General features: G+C 41.9%; 1 protein-coding gene and 1 long non-coding RNA gene across 3 annotated transcripts in view; one reads left to right on the top strand and one right to left on the bottom strand.

Annotated features, from left to right (window-relative positions):
• The window catches only part of ofcc1 (orofacial cleft 1 candidate 1), an 82,001-nt gene that overhangs the window by 12,586 nt on the left and 51,986 nt on the right, over positions 1-17,429 (top strand). For both annotated transcript variants that reach the window (XM_044033854.1, XM_044033844.1), the window contains exons 7-15: positions 1,394-1,618; positions 1,853-1,950; positions 3,109-3,195; positions 3,472-3,530; positions 4,723-4,831; positions 7,778-8,020; positions 12,560-12,708; positions 12,840-12,954; positions 13,769-14,090. In XM_044033854.1, the coding sequence (XP_043889789.1) occupies positions 1,394-1,618; positions 1,853-1,950; positions 3,109-3,195; positions 3,472-3,530; positions 4,723-4,831; positions 7,778-8,020; positions 12,560-12,708; positions 12,840-12,954; positions 13,769-14,090 (1,407 nt within the window). The remainder of the gene's footprint in view (positions 1-1,393; positions 1,619-1,852; positions 1,951-3,108; positions 3,196-3,471; positions 3,531-4,722; positions 4,832-7,777; positions 8,021-12,559; positions 12,709-12,839; positions 12,955-13,768; positions 14,091-17,429) is intronic.
• LOC122774526 lies at positions 1,390-17,256 on the bottom strand. The gene is made up of 5 exons (XR_006360997.1): positions 17,114-17,256; positions 12,567-12,734; positions 10,775-10,866; positions 8,187-8,279; positions 1,390-1,609 (listed from the first exon to the last, which is right to left on the bottom strand). It is a non-coding gene; the product is annotated as an uncharacterized LOC122774526 (long non-coding RNA).

Raw genomic sequence — 17,429 nt, 5'->3', positions numbered from 1 at the left:
GACTGAGAGCCATGGAAGAGACAGCTCTTACTTCTGTACTGTTGGATTCCAACTGTGGCGACTGCCAGTGAGCACTTCACTGAGCTACAACAGAACTGAAGACAATCACCTTACGCTTATGCTGTTGTATGGATGCCTCCCACTGGTGTAGGCTGCAAGTCTTTGCAACTGTAGAGCCAGCTCAGTGTACGTTAGCATTGACTGACATTTTGTGACTGCGTCTCAGGCTTTTGTCTTTGCTTTTACAGTCAGTCACAAAGCACCTTACACACTGTACAAGAAAAGAGCAGGACTAAGACAAAGTATTAATGAAATGGACAGTGGCCAGTGCTAGAGACTTTTTCTTTCTTTTTTTTTTCCCAGAAAGAAAATCCTCAAGAATCCCTTTCCTCTCTCTGTCTAAGATCTTCAGTTTCCTCTTTTTATCTGAATAAATTCTATTGCTTTGGCTTGGAGATGAAAGACCACAGAACTGGCATTCTGTTCATCGTGGTTCTCTGTAAGACATTAGGCACTGATATCATCTTCACTGTGAGAAGCATTAGGCAGTGATAATAGATTTGGCTGCTGCACATATCAGACTGCACACGATGAATGCACAGAATCTCAAAGAACACCTAAATACTTTGTACCGACAAGGCGGTACAGCAAAACTGTTAAGACACGCAGCGAGCATGTTAGCTACAGTAGAGACGACTCCTCTCCATTTCCAGACATGAATTCAAGGTTATTAACTGTAAAGTAGTTCACACACCACGCAGAGCGAAGCTTTCATAAAATGTTTGTTGGTGTTTCAAATCCTGTGCTTTGTGGAGGATGGGTGGGGGAAAGTTAACTTCTATATTAAAGAAACATTAAGTTTGTGGCAACGTGGAACTATGTTGATTCCGGAAATAAAATGTGTCAAGTTTTGCAGTACAATATCAACTGAAACGGTCAATGACGTTACACACACACACGGACAAAATTGTAACACAAACCACAAGTGTTTCTGTTTCCTATATCTAAACACAGATGGATTCAAACTCTGGTCTCTACACCTTGCACACACAGCCACCTCCTGGTGACACTGCTGATTTATAATAACTGCCATCGTTTATTTATTCCCTCTTAAAATAATCTCACCAGTGATTTAATTCCAAAAAAATTGATTTCTAGTGTTGCAGTTTTTAGATACGATTGTAAAACAGAGTTTTGCCATATATTGTAAGTAATGATGCAATTCCTGTGTGTGAGACAGGTGAAGGCCTAAAATCTGTGTGAGTGTGTGTGTCAGCATCCATCAGCTTGTGTATGCATACTGTGATGTTTATGTGTACTGATTTGTGTGTGTGTGTGTGTGTGTGTGTGTGTGTGTGTGTTCTTGCTTGCCTACTGATGCATATCTCTCCAGGTACGCTGCAAGCCTCCAGGGATGAAGAGGTGTTGGAGGTGAAGTCAGGTGATCCGGTGCTTCAGCGGCGACTGATGCTCCACAGTGGTGGTCATGCCTCGGGCGCCGGGCCCTCCCAGCCCCATATGAGTGCCAAAAACCAGGTTGGGGCTGATGCTGAGCTGGAAGAGGAGGCTGGACTCAATGCAGGGAGGATGGTAATGGGCAGCGAGACCACTGTAAAAAGTAATGCACATATTATTCTCTTTCTTCTTTTTCATCATCTTCTTTTTATATTTTTAACATTTCTTGTGTGACTCAGTTAGGTGCAACAACATAGATTCAATTTGTGTATGAAATCAATCATTTCTGGAGATTAAATACATCGTTGAAAAAAAAAAATGTGTAAAATGCTGCAGTTATTGTTGTTTTTCTTAATAGAATTTGACATTATCGGTGCCACTGTATTACTTCTTGTAGTGAGGGTGGAGGAGGAGGTGGTTCCCCGCTACACCCGGCAGCTGAGGGAGCATGTGCAACCTGACATGATCACGCCTGGCAGCCTTTCACTGCAGCAGGTCAAGGCTACAAAGAGGAATATCTGTGTCATCATCCCATACTCACCAACACATCAGCCATGTCCATTATACTGTGTATCACTGGCTTTGGCTAATGGACACAGAGTGTGTGTGCATGCACATTTATCTTTGTTTTGGCTGGAACCCTGTGTCCTGTGTATGTGTGCGGCTTACAAATTCTATTTTTCTTTCTTTCTGTATTTGGCTGTTTAGTTTTTGTCCCTAAACCTGTTTCTCCTCAATCACCTTCATGTTAACATGGTCAAGGGAATTTAGAGATTATAGAACTTATCTATAAATCTATGCATGGATTTTTAACTCCATAATATATGATTTCCACTAACAATTTAATTCTTTACAAAGTCACTTCATCCTTGGACTTTTCAGGAAAAAAAGAGTGTGACTACTTTTAGCTGGAGAGCAGGGATTTTGTGTAAAAGCACTAGGACATTAAGTGTCTTTCAAATATATTTGTATTCCATCAGTCAGAAAGTGCAAAGGAAGAAAATACAAGTTGGCAAATCTCGATTGCAAAGAAACCCAAACATCGTTACACCCAGTTAAGAGAATACATCTATCCACAGTATTTTTAGTTAATCTCATTTGAAAGGAGAGGAGGAGTAACAGATCGTATGAATAGAAAGTAAATGTAATTGGAGGAAAATGATTCAACAATGTTTTACCCTCAATAGGAAACCAAAGCAACAGTTGACTCATACTGGATAATCAGTGGCATGGTGCACTGTATCAGGATTGAGATCTTATGTTATCTACTACAATATGTGTGCGCTCTCTCCCACTGTTTCCACACCCACCTCCATTTGAAAATACATTATCCATCAAAAGATTTCACATCTATTTTAAAATAATAATGTTTTTCTTCTTCCTCTATTCTGCCGCACAAAGCCTCTACAAAGCAACACGCTGTCACTTAACGGTGTCGATGTGTCTAAATGGGGAGAGTGAATGTGCTGACTGAATGTAAAAACCGGCAGAAATACTCATCAAATGCTTCATGTCTTAAGGGTCTGGCTCAGTATAGATTGCCTGCAGATTGCAATTGCTCCTTGTGCTTAATTCTGCCATTCTGCTGCACTGCACTGTTTCATAAAGCTGCATACACACAAAGTGAGCATGTGTATTTACATGTATTTTCAGCAAGGGGCTCAGAAGAAACCTGTGACGAGTCGAGAGTGGGCAAAGAGAGGAAAGAGACTGATAGCCTTCTTTACTGGGAATGTTGAGGTAAAGATCTATGTCCTTTATATTGTACGTAACTGTCATCAGGACCATAACTTTGCACTAATTCAATCCCATTCTCAGTCGTTCTATTATCCATATCCTGTTTACACCCATGACGTAACTTGAAGATATATAATTGCCGTCATTCACAGAAATTAATCTAATAAAATAAGTAATGCGGTTTAAATTGAAACTGTCAATTAGCTGATAGTATTGATATTTTACACAGTAACTCTGCTTGTTATTACACTGTAATATAAGGAGTGTTCGCATTCACAGAGAGATTCTGCCAAAGCAGAAGAAGCACCACAGCCCAGACTGAACACACTGTTTCACTGGTACGTTCAGCCCATTTCATATTTCTTTCCATATGTACAATTTATGCCACATGACTGTAATCATTACTTGTGTGAAAACCATTTGTATTCCCACTGACATTCGAGAAGGAATGTAATTCATACTGTATATCCTCTGCATGGTTTCTCCTGTCGGCATCAATTGCATTGTGGGTAGTTTGGCTCGAGGGCACAGAAATCTGTCCATGTCATTGGGCTTGGAGGCGCATCAATTCTTGGTCCATCCACTTTAGGAATCACACATCACATCTCATAGCGGGAGCCCTGCGGGCAATTTCGCTTAGCATGTTTAAGTTTTTAGTAATTATGGACTACCATGCTGGCTGGCATGATAAAATCAAGAAAGTACCCTACACATCAGTATCTTGTCTTGTGTTTGGTTGCTTTATGGGTGGGTGGTTGTCAGACACCAGCCCTGTCAGATGAATGTGGTTCCGAGTTTGGCAAGATGACCTCCTCTCGACAGCCTTGAACCCTGCAAATTCCTTCTGATATCAATGGTGGGTGGCTATTAGACATGGGAGACTTTCTATGCATCACCTAGGGCTACATTTGCCTGAAATTGAATGAGAAATGATTTCACTTTTTCTCTCCCCAAGCCCGTGAAAAGAGAGAAAAATGAAGACGAGAGACACGGAGCTGACTTGTAGTTTTGTAACAAAAGTGTAATTCATTTGTTTCCACTGTTTCTGATTTAATGGAGGTCGAGTAATTGCATTAGGAAGCACACAGAGCCTTGTTGTGAACTGATGAAAGCGCATGTAATATTTTTGATAGGCGAACACAGAGGAGGGAGAACAGGGAAAGAAAGACTCAGTGCCTGCCTTTGATGCTGAGCATTTATTTGCTGAATTATCCTTCCTTTTACAAGCATCTTATCCCCAGTCACAGGCAGACCGGGGCCCCTGTGATATTGCTTTATTTTGAGGAATTAAGAGAGGTGGCGAGGAGACAGAGCGAAGCAACCGCTTATTACATTACCACTGATAAGATTGAAAGGCCGAGGAACAGGGGGTGGTGGCGGTTGGGGGGCAGTGGTGGTGTGTGTGTGGAGGGGTGTTGTGGTGTTATTAGATTCAGCTGATACAGAGTGGAACAAGCGAGAGTTCAAAATTCAGGTGGCAGTTAAAAGGGTTCATTTGCAGTGTTTGTGTTTGTGTGTGAATATGTAAAGCCCGTCACTCAGAGCGCTGGGGGAAGGCCAAGAGGAAGCGGTGGCCAAATTTGAACAGATGACAGAGCTCCCAGTATTCTCCTCCTCAGCATCACAGCACATGTGGCAGGTAAGGTCTACTAAGCGGCGTGATTGTGGACTGAGAAACAGAAAGCACACAAATAGGAAGTGACACATCCACAGGAGAAGGTATTAGTGTTTATAAATCCAAACCAAAAAGGAGGGTTGGTGATTCAAAAACAAATCAAATGATGAAATTATGTGAAATGCTGTGATGAATGGGACCTGTTTAAGAAATGGGAAAATGATCTGCCTTATTATCGAGTTTTCTTTCATTCCTTTCATTACACCGGTGACTCTTGTATGTGCACGCTTAACAAAGACACTCGCAGTCACACGGAGGCTCCGCTCAGCACCGAGCAACAGACTACAAAATGCCACATATTCAATCCCATTATTTTTATATGCTATATAAAGACGCTTTCTTGCCTTGTAGTTTTCTGAATTTAAGTAGAAGAGAGGTTAAACGGAGAGCGATAGCAGGGGAAGGAGAGGAAAGTGGGAACGAAGGAAGCAGCCGCTTTAGCGGTAGCATCTCCAGCTGTGGGAGGAGTGTGTTGTTGTGTTGCATCTGGGGATGAGGCTGCCATGCCACCGTGCTGGCTTAAAGATGTAATGAATCTTCAGTCGGGGGCTTTCCTTCCAGGGTGACAACTGGCTTTGAGGAAGGTTGTAAATGCAGGGGAGATTGTGGTATAATTCCTCAGACTGGCATTTGTGCCCCCCAGTCACCATTCGATTATCTCCCAAATTGCTGTGTTTCACTGAGATAAAGATTTTTTATGGCTTGCTGACTTGAAACAACCGGCGCAGGCAGAATAAGGGGCAAAAGAGGGAGAGGGAAAGAGAGAAAGAGGAAGAGAGAGAAACCAATGGCCAAACCTGCCACGCATAGTAATTTCCTTTGGTAAATGACAAAATCTTTGTTTATATGACATTTTCCTGAAATTACTGCGGCGAGATGAATCTGAAATATAAAATGTCACATTTGGCATGCAAAACTATGAAAATATATTTCTGTGCAAAATTCATGAAGGCATTTAATTTAGAATGTGTTTAATAACTAAGGCAGCCTGCATCAGTAATCCTGCCTGGAGGTCCCAAAAAGATTGTCATATTTATTCTCTCCTTTCTTCACCCCCCACACCCCCCACCCCCCCTCGTTCTGAAGCCAAAAAATTTTAAGGGTAAATGTTCATTGTTAATTAAGATTTACTAATTAAAATGAAAATAATTAACAAGAAAGCTTAATCTCTGAATATTAGCCCATACTTAGAAAGAAAGGAAGTTTTTGTATGTGGCATTTCCTGTCTCTATTAAGAACACATTTTGTCTGATCAGTCAATGTGTGGAAAGCCCTGAAAAGATATTTCGACGAAAAGGACGGCTGCTTGCCAGCAAAACCACAGAGGATCCCTTGCGCAAGCCTTTGATCTCATCTGTAGGAGTGCTGTAATGTTATGGCACTTTAGGCACAACTCAGGCTTGGGGCAAACAAACCACCTCTGTTATGGAAAATTGGCTCACTTCACCTGTTACCGCCACCTTGCTGTCTCGACGATGCATATGCAAGCACGCTGGCGTGGTAATAACAATACATCTTTAAAATCATATATAATACATATTGCAATATTATTTTTATTTCTTTGCTTTTTTTTCTTCCTGCACTTCCTGTCTCCCAATGATCACCTCCACCCAAATGTGGGATGTGTTAGCTCCACTCCTCACCAGCCACCAGTTATACAAATTTCACTTGTGCTTACAATATTGTAGTTGTTTTGGCACGCATAGATGCTTACAGTGGGGAGACAGAGGGCAAACACTGCAGGGCTCAGCGCACACCTCCACACCCACTCATGGAGTGAGAGAATAATGGGCACCACCAGCTGCTGTGTGTGTGTGTGTGTGTGTGTGTGTGTGAGAGGAGTCTGTGACAATGACAATGTAAAAACAATGTAGCCTTTGAGTGCATTGTTTGGGCCCCGCGGAGAGTTGGTCAACAAAGTGTAAATCTGACTCCAATAAATAAATGACCATTAGGATAGAATATGGGATTGGACATAGGGTAATATAAAGGATAGGATAGAAATATGAGATATGGTATGTGATGTTCAGAAGGGCAAGGTTGCAGAGAAAGGGATTTGTTAGGGATACAGAGGAATAGGATATAATAAGATATAATGATGGGATCAAGTAATGGGCATTATCAATATCCATGCATTTCATGGCAACTATTAGCCATTGGTAGACAGGGTTAAATATAGAACTAATTTAACATAACATTACACATTGCTTTGGCTTTTCATTCAGTACTGATCAACACATACCACATGTGTTACTGAAGCCAGTTTACTCTCATCCAAAAAGCAACATCACATTGGCTGATGTAGCCTGAGAACCACAAATTCACAATTATATGTAGGAAATTTAATTGAAACTAGATTCTGTTTTCCAAACATGAGGCATATGCTGTTTATTTATGACAACAACATGATGCAAATACTGTATATTGATACTGAGGGCATTAAAATGTGGTTTTATGCCAGAATGTACAATTCTGTTGTCACTATTTTAACAAAGTTAGTTTCTTAGGTTAAAGGTGGGGGGGAAAAATCGTGGTTTGAGAATCTACAGTGACTGTAAACAGACCACGTTTATTTACATTATCGGACAATCTTTCACTAAATATTAACCAAAGTGCTTTTGTTGTATACGTTTAACCACAAACATGTAACTTAGATAATGTAACTGTTTAATTAACCTACATATTGTCAACAATTGTATTTGTCTTAGAGGTAGGGAAAGTGTTTACCTCTACAGATATGTGACACGGTACTTGTTTGGCTGCAACTGCAACAAACGGCAGACATAACAGCAACACATTAGATAAGCGATGTTGCTTAAGTTAAAGAGCTCCCTGACATTTAAGCATAAGGAACAAAAGTGCATTAAATGTTGGAATCACATCTCGTGTTCTACACTTTGTGTGTTGCAGGGAAACAAGAGGGCAAGACCACAGCCTGTGGAAGTATGTGTGCGCTGCCTGAGAGCCACTAGAGACAAATTACCCAGAGGCCTCTATTCTGTCAGTGTGTCCCTTCATAGCCGTCTCGGGGGCTCAGCCCTAGCTTGGTGCAGCAAGAAAGAGCAGCAACAATGGGCTGTGTCCACTGAGCCAATTGAGCATCGGGGCCGCGTCTATGACACTGACCTCTACATTAACCAGAACCTGGTCATGGTAAGGAATTCTGAATGAGATGTTGAACAAAGAGGGGCCACAGTGGTTGGTGGTTCAATCCCTTTTGCCAGCATGAGTTGATTGAGTCGATTAGGGAATTTGAAATGTTTGTAGGTGATTGTGAATGGTTGTTGGTCTCTCTGTGTGACCCTTATCATAGACTGACCTCCTGTTCAGCATGTAAACCACATGTTGTTGTCAGTGAGGATTGGCTCCAGCTCTGCCACAGCCCTATCACAGGTGGGACTAGTAGATGGATCTAAAACAAGAAGCAGACAAAAGGATCTATTGATTATAATGCTTCAGCAAAATGGAAAGGACGTCATTTTCCACAGGACATCACCGACAGTTTGATTTTCCATGTGACTTTGGCTAAACATTTTAAATTAAACAAGGGATAAAGATCAGATAATACTTGTCTACAGTGACATTAACAATTAAGAAGTGAGATAGAACATAATGCAGTTGTGATTTGTGACTGTGCTATGATTGATGTATAAACATGCCATGTGAAAGCAATTTTGAAATTCAGGGAACTTGAATGAAAACAGATTGTCTTCCAGTGGCATGGTTTAAGCCTGTACTGTTAAGTTTGATGGAGTAAAATGTCAAAAAAACAAAAAAACTGTCCCCTCAGATAAAAGCAAACAATAACACATTCTCTGCTGATATGACAAAACCACAGTGTTTTCAAAAAACGTCTTCCACTCTCTGTTTCCCATGGTTTCATCAGCTGCGGTGAGGATGGAGCAGACTCTAGATTGAAAGGGTTATGAGAAGTTATATTGCTGTAAAAGATGGCATATGAAAATATGCCACACGCAGCCTCTAGGTTTCCATCCAGGATCTCCATATGAATAAAACAACAACTTTTTCAAACATGACATTTAATCCATGCATGTAAATCAAACCCGAGATCAATTATTCATTTACATAAGGAAGTAATGTTTTATTGGAATGAAAATCAAGTACAAATGCAGTAAAAAATTTAGTGTCGTCTTGTCTTTGAGCATCTGTAACTTAGCTGAGCTGGATCCTGGGTAGGAGTTTGTGAGCAAAAAGAGATTTCGACTACAGTATAATATTTGCAAAGAAAAGTAAAGTGAAAAATCTAACCTCTATTTCCAACGCAAAATGAAGAAAAAAAAAAACATGTTTTCGCACGGATTCATGTGACTGTGAATAAAATCGGTGCACATTGTCCTAAACCTCTTCATATGAAGGCAAACATCCTCCATAGATCTGCAGTAATCTTGAAAACCAAATACACATTTTGGATGGTTGATATTGACCAGTGGATTAAATGTCTTTGTTTATGCTCATTCATTGATGTGTGCCATGTAGTACAAAAGAGAAACCTTCAAACACAAGACACTTAATCCACTGTCCCTCCTGATCCCATAGAGTTTTGCACAGGCTCAGAGTGGGTTCTGTCACTGCTCTGATGGCAACTCCTTACAGCTGGAGCATTCAGCACATGTGGACACTGTCAATGTGTGGGTGGGCGTATTCAACAAACTAGAGCATCTAGATAATATTGTCTCCAGCTCCCATCGAACATAAAGGATGGGGTAAAACCTGGCATGAACTGAATGCAGACCTGGGATCTGATTCAGGGGTAAAAAGAAAAAAAAAAGGTTTAAATACAGCATTATAAATACCTCGTGTCACTCTTACTTCCCTCCACACACCCTCAGCTGCACTTTTTAGACAAACCTGTTGTTGTTGTTGTCCTCACTGACAGTCGTGGAAACGCTGATCAGATTTGTCTCAGACTATCAGGACTAGCTTGGATGTTTTCTTTCTCTCTTGCCCACATGTGATTTCGGGAGTGCTCACATTGCTTTTGAGGAGGAAATGAGGAATTATTGATGGTAGGAGGAAGCCAGGAGCTTATTTTCCTTTCCTTCCTACCTCCCTCCCTCCCTCTCTGTCTCTCCTGCTCTTTTTTCATTCACCCTTTGTGTGTTTGGGTTTGGATTTAGACAGAAATGGTGCAGTTCAGTTGGAGATCAGTTGGATGTGCTAGCAAGGAGTGGGGATGGCGTGTGGCAATGGGGCTTTTGAAGGGCTGGGCCCATTGTTTCTGCACAGTTTTTACAGAGATGCAATGATGTATAAAATTCCACATTTTATTAATATTAAAAAAAAGGAGACAGCGGGTCACATTATACTATGTTCTGGTAATTCTGTCAGGATGATGATGATGATGATGATTTGACCCTTGTCTTTTGTTCGTGTTTATTCTTTTTATCTTGTTCATTCATTCATCGTCTACCGCTTTATCCTCCACATGAGTGTTGCAGGGCTGCTGGTGCCAATCCCAGCTGACATAGGGTGAAAGGCAGGGTACACCCTGGACATGTTGCCAGTGCATCTCAGAGCCGACATAGAGACAAACAACCATTTACTCACACACGCAGATTGTCTTCGATCAACCTCTGTGGGAGGAAACCGGAGTAAGCGGAGAAAACTCACACACCCACAGAGGGAACATGCAAACCCCACACAGAAAGGTCCAGACTGGGCCGCGAACCAGCAACCTTCCTGCTGTGTCTTATGTTTTATTTATTTAAATTTGACAAAGCATTTGGCCACCTTTCACAACAACTGATTTCTTCCTTGCTTCTTTTATGGACACATTTAAAAACAGTCTGATTTTAGTCGGACTAAAACAATAATTCGGTTTTCTTAATGTCATGTACATACATTAGTTTGAATACAATCGAGCAAGTCTTAGTCAGTCTGACATACCTTGGATAATAAGATTCACAGTCCGACTACTCCTGGATGTACACGCTTAGTACATCCGGACTGGAGACAACGTATGAACTGCAGTACTGTTGCTGAAAAATAAACAAACAACACAACGGCGTTGGCAAGAGTGAAAGCTACAGAGAAGACCCACTTTTGGACTGACAGAGAGACGGGTGGGAAGGCAGGTACGAAGTATACAGAACCACAGCAAGGTGCATCTCGCCATTTGCTGTTTGTTTTTAAAGGTCAACAGGAAACTGATTCACTAGGTATGAGCTTATAGAGAGACGGAGCGCCAACTACAGAGGTGGAGTCAGACGTACATGGCCAATAAATCAATTTCCTCCTCCGCATGTATACCCGGACTCGGCAAGTAGTCCCATTGCCTGTCTTAGTCAGACTACAGCCTAAGTTCGATTAAACTGTGTTTTGAAATAAACATGGTATTTCTAATGATTTAAGCGGCTCATCCAATAGACAGCCACAAAGCTCACTGATGATCCCGACTCTCAAACCTCAGCGTAAAACATTACCTCCCACATACACATATTATATGCAAACATACATGGAGGCAGGCACTTCATACATAAGCACTCATACATGCACACAAATTACTATTCATGCAGGTCATATTTCTTACGGTAAATGATTAATATAAAATATACTCAATATTCATAATCTGTGATATTATGCCATAAATTTGAGTCATACGCTGCCACCCATTATTTCTCAGGTGCATACCAAAAGCAGATTAGCATGAGGGTGGGAGGGATAGACATGATTTATGTGTTAAAACAACCCCTCTGCTTTATCCATGACAACTAATAAAGGGATAAAATATTTCCCATAAGTGATGGATGGAGTAGCACACACCTCACTGTCAGTTCATTTTTAAGCAAACCCTCTCTGGGTAAATACGAATGTTTGCCATCAACTGTTAACCACCAACACTCTCTGCTTCATGCATCACATATTCAATAACTGTAGGGCCCTAAATTACAACGGCAGTCCCACGTTTCTACTCCTCACATTTGGAGCTGACAGTCTTTATCACTTCAAAATCTGCTTTTAGGCAATTTTTTGATTTGGATGGATAAGAATGGCTGTAAGCCCACTGACTAAACGGTAGTCCCAGGTCTCTCCACCCTATTTTTGTTGCCAACAGTCTTTATCACTCTAACATTTCCTTTTAGACAATTTGTTGATTTGGACGTGGTAGAATGACAGTTAAGAAAACTCTAAAAAGAACACGGAAATCATTCAAAGGAGGATTCAAGACTAGGATGTAATTAAGCAGCTCCCTGAGGGCTCCTGTCCTGTTTGTCTTTGGCTCCATGGTGGTGAACAAGTCTATGCACGTATAATCTCCTTGTACTTGTTGTACGTCAGTGACTGTGACGTCTTGAGCCTGGGACCACTGACACGTTACGCTTCATGAAAGACACTTAATATCAAAAGTTTCATTTGCGGTGGCCTCACTTTATCACATCGTAACTGTAGGACCACAGAATACAACAATGCCAGACCCGAGTGACTCCACCCCAGGTTCCCAGACTCCCAAAGTCATCCAAGTGTTGCGGTGACACCACCTGTGTGAGATATGCATCTCAGTGTTTATGAATATGTTGAATACACATCAGAAAACATAGCAGCAACTGTGCAGACACTGTCTCTGTGCACAATAGAGGAGCATAAGAAGCAGCAGATCTGTGATGCACCCATCACAAACTGCAAACGCATTCATTGTGACTTATATGTTGGTGTTTTTCGATGTGTCTGCAGATCTTACCTGCAGCCTGTGAGATTCTCCCTTCCATGGTCCTTATTTTTCAACTGATCGCACAAGGAGGAACCAGCAGTTACATCAACTCTGTGGTGGCCTGGGGGGCTTTTCCTGTTTGTGGCCCAAGCCTCGGCCTTGTCCAGGGCAGGTGGGTTAGCAGCACATCAGGGATAACTATTCAAAAATATATTAATACAAGTATATGATTCATTTCCAATTAAATCCTCATCAAAAAATCAGGTCATACAGTAAAAAACACCGTGTGTGTCGCCACACCAGGTTTAAAACCCCTCTCCTGAGGGGTGAGCCGAACACACAACTGGACCAGTTTAAAAAAATTGAGGGCCTCGTCTCCTCTGATCTCGACCACTGGCTCTGCAACATGTACTTTCAGGTGTGTGTTTGTTTGTGTGGTTGTGGAGTGTGCATGCATGCCCCTTTTGAGATTGTCATCTGTGGATTGTGCATTTGCTATTCATGATTGTGTGCATGTTTCTGAGTATCCATGTGCATGTGTGTGTGTGTGTGTTTGTTTTCCCTCACTCTGACCGTTCCCTATGGGAGGCAGGATGGTAGATGGGAGTTGGACTTTTTTTGGGGATTTTCTATGTCCCAAAGCTTTCACAGAGAAATTGAAAATTGGTCCCAGAGAGCAAACAGCAAACAAGAGCAAACAAGAAACACATCTTTCCCCAGCCATTCTGGATGCATTTGACCGGATGCATTGATTAGATTAGTAAACATCTTAATTGAATTAAAAGCCAGAACAAAGCTCTCTGTCTTAGGTTTGTCTCTTTATTTGTCCCTCTGACTGTGACATATTGTTTGTATTATCATCACAGTTGTCTACAGTTGCTTTGATTTCTGATGCATGTAAACAACTGTATTTTTGAACATCTTTTCTGAATCACATGTGCACCATGTATACCAGTCACATTTGTGGTCTTAATTGAATTATTTTATGTCATTATGACACACTATGACAGCTACTAATAGTTGGCTTTGTCTGCAGCTTGATCACTAACACCTGCAGTCTAATTATGCACACATGCTGCTCTCCTACAAACAACGGCGATCCACTGGAATATCATGAACATAACTACTGATGACATTAACATGCAGAGGTTATATTAATGTTTACTGAACCCATATGTGGCCCTCTAACACACATAGACAAGTGTGCCCCCTCCATGTTTGTTTTGTTTCAGGTAAAAAGGCTCCCAACTGGGGTGTCCAAAAGGTCAGAGGAAAACAACACTGGGACATTGCCCCCTGCAAACCCTCTCGTCATGCCCCAACCTGAGTTACGTCATGACCAACGCCAGAGCCAATTGCCACTGCAGTCTCTACCATCATCGCCACCTCAGTTCTGTGCTCAGTCCATTCATCCTCAGTCCCAGTTATACCCTCAACCACAGCCACACGCAGGCCCCAGCAGCAGAGCAGGAGAGCCCGGTGTGGCATATTCTCAACGGGGGTCTCCTCTCCACCTGTCAGCTGATTCGGCTTGCTCTTCCTCATCTCTGCCAGGTAGGGGTTCACTGTTTAAACCCCCAACTATGACACAGTGGGGATAAAATGTCACCCGAATGTCACCAGCGTTGGGATGAAAAGAATGGCAGGTGTCACTTGTGCTCCAGGGAAGGGTTGGTGAGAGACAATAGGCCTGGCTTCACAGACAGATTACATCAAACAAACGGGATGTTCCTCAGTTTGATTGAATGTACAAAACAAAACAAAACAGATACACGTAACATGCGTGCTGGTTAAGGCAAATATTTGAACAGCAAGTACAAACACTGAAGGAGCCAACTGATACTTTTTTTGATTTCACTGATACCACAAACGGCTCCACCCACTTTACACAAATCCACATTTTTTCTTATTTTGTTGTTGTACAGAGTAACAGCCATAAAATACAGCAGTGCTTTTGTAAAGTTGTACATAGGCAGTGGGTACTTTGGCTTATTTTTAGAAATACACACATATTCATTTCGACACATTTAGTGTCAAAACTAAACTTATAATTTGACTTTACTGACACAAATAGTTGTATGATACTGTATTAACATATTGTTAAATATTGCAAGCATCACATTGCCCAATTGTACAGATTTCAGAGATATAGAACTAGTTTTGTATCCTCATACCGAGCAGGTTTGTTCTATTTTGAGTGATTGACCTCCCCTTTAGTTTCTGACTGGCATGCAGCACTTACAGGATGGCTAAGCTGTCTCATTATTCAGAATGGTTATATGAAGTGTGATGCACAAGACAAACAGCAGTTCAAATAGTGATTTGGACATCTGTTAACATAGCAGTGGTGTAAGAATTCAGGCCAGACTGTGCACTTTTCCTTTGGATCTTCTGTTTTTCCTCTAGAACACAAAGTCATGTGTGTGTCTCAAAAAGTGTTTTGGTTTCATTCTCAGGAGTGAATCTGATTATATCAGAGAATCTTAGTCCTGTCATGGACTGCTGCTCCCTTGTTTTCCTTCCTGTGAATGCTGGGATAAACTCCTTCATCCAGAATAGACCATCAGATGCTCAGAAGAAAGATTGTGATGACGTTGTCATGCAAAGGTCACGCCACAACTGTAACCACATCTGGAGCTGGCTAATGACTTCTGCTAATCATCATTGTATGTACGTTTTAAAACACACATATAGGTTTTGTTTCATAGCCACAGCCAGAAATCAAATACAGTCTCATTCGGCATTGATCTGCCGCAACGATGACTGACTTTGTTATTAATACTTCACCCCTTTTTTCCTTTTCTTTTCTTTCTTTTTTCCTGCATGCACAGCTCATCTTTATTTAACAGTCCTCAAAAGTTTCTGGGGTGCTCTGCTTTAAACATCACACAGGCTTTTTAATTACAAATGAGTTGTGACAGGTCTGCTGGGTAGCACCCTGGCCCATTTTAAACATGATGCCGGCTGACAGCTTGGCAGTGTTCTCCCAGCTCTGAAACATGTGGAAGAAATTGGTCTTTTACATTTCACAGCTTGTCGCTTCCTCCGCCGGCTGACCTGTGACCCCCCATAGAGATCCTTACGCCCACAAGGGAAGTGTCCCCAACAAACTGACTGCCTTTCCAGAGAGAAAGGGAGCGAGGGGGGGAGTCACTCACGATTGGGAGATTTATGTTCTGCCACACAAGGCAAAAAGGTACCAGGTCTCTTTAACGCACACATGGCTGCACGCTCAGGCTCCCACACAGTCGACGACGTCATGGACACACATCATCGCAGCCAGGTGAGGAGGTTGCTGGGGAAGCGAACCTGATCCGTAAGTGAAATAATGGATCAAAAGGTGTCCTGCAGAACACCTCATCCATGCTGTTCCCTAAGCCAACCTGACGTCTGTGCCTCATTTGCATACAGATCCATTCGTGTTGCATTACTTCTGGAGTGAATTATGGTGTTCAGATGGGGAGATTATGGGAAGGTTGAAGCGAGGGATTGGACAGACAACCTTAACTTAGCCAAAAATGGAAATCCAATTCAGCGAGGAAAAGAAGAGCAAATTATCCCCTTTTGCTCAGTGCTCCGTCAAGTCTGAGGGTTTCAGGCATTTCCTTCCCATTTTATGCCCCTCTGTTTCTAATGTGTGCTGTGTGGAGATTGTTTTCTCTGTGCGTGTGGTGGCAGGATTTTCGTCACTACCCATTTGTCTCGGAATCGGGACAAGTACATGGAGACTTCCTGTCACTGCAACGATGTACACACAGCAGAGTTTGACAGTAAGACTGGAAGTTTGTATTCCTGAGGCCTTAAGTTAATTAATCTCCATTGAAAACTCTCAGTGAATGGTGAGGTGTCTATTACAGGACAAAATCTGACATCCCAATCCGAGATAATAACTGACAGGTTCTCTAATGAAGGTGCATTGATGTTTTAGTGTTCCACGTTACCTGAACATTGGGTGATAATAATTCAGAATTACCTGAGTTGACTTGTCCAAGCCAATTTGACTGCGTTTGGCTTTTTGAATTTGCTTTAGGCAGGCTGGGCTAAGTGACCTTTTACATTAAATGAATGTTACTGCTGGATCACCATGATCACCGATGATTCTGCCGTACTGTATCACTGCTTCATGTATATATATTTTTATTTAGTTTAACATCCATCCCTTGGGCACAGATGGTGATTTGGAGGATTCCTCATCAAATATCTTCTTTGGAGCGCCGCCCTGCACTTTCACGATGTCATTCCCTCTAGGCTGGTCCGAGTCATCAGTTTCAAACCACAGTGTTACATCATCCCCTCTCAATCAGTCACTCTCTGCACTCCACTGCCAATTAATTCAACAATGTCCGGATTCAACCATTTGAAGCCTGTCTGCGGAGATACACATGTGAACCCTCACAGCGAAAGTAGTAAACAAGGCAAACACAGTTGCCTGCAAAGATAAAAGGTTACTATTGATTTTCAAAATGCAACCAACTTGTGCGCCTGTTATTGTCATTAATATCCAGTGCATTACAGCAACCTCAACGCAAGATCCTAACACAGGAAATGGGCTTAGAGGTAAACTGTGAGTCACTGACCTTTGCTTCTTGTGGAACTTTGGACCAGTCATCAGGCAATTAGGGACCTAGGTGAGCAAGAACCGCCATCTCAGCTCGGTTGCGTCTCACCAGTATCCTGTGGGTAGGATCTCAACAGCGTTACGGCCCTCAGGCTTTTCTCCTTCCTTGGCCTGTTTTTGCATGTAAGCAGGAGAGAGAGAGGGAAAAAAAAGAGATGTGTTGAGTTGTTAGGTTATGCATTTGCGAGGTATACACTCTACACTCACTCTCTGGAAAATGCTTGTGCATGTATGCAATATTAATTTTTTTATGCCTTTCTACGTGTGGGTGCATC

Source organism: Solea senegalensis, linkage group LG1, assembly GCF_019176455.1.
Source record: "Solea senegalensis isolate Sse05_10M linkage group LG1, IFAPA_SoseM_1, whole genome shotgun sequence".
Classification (NCBI taxonomy): domain Eukaryota; kingdom Metazoa; phylum Chordata; class Actinopteri; order Pleuronectiformes; family Soleidae; genus Solea; species Solea senegalensis.
Note: the sequence above shows the minus strand (reverse complement) of the source record. Positions and strands in the feature narration are given on the sequence as shown.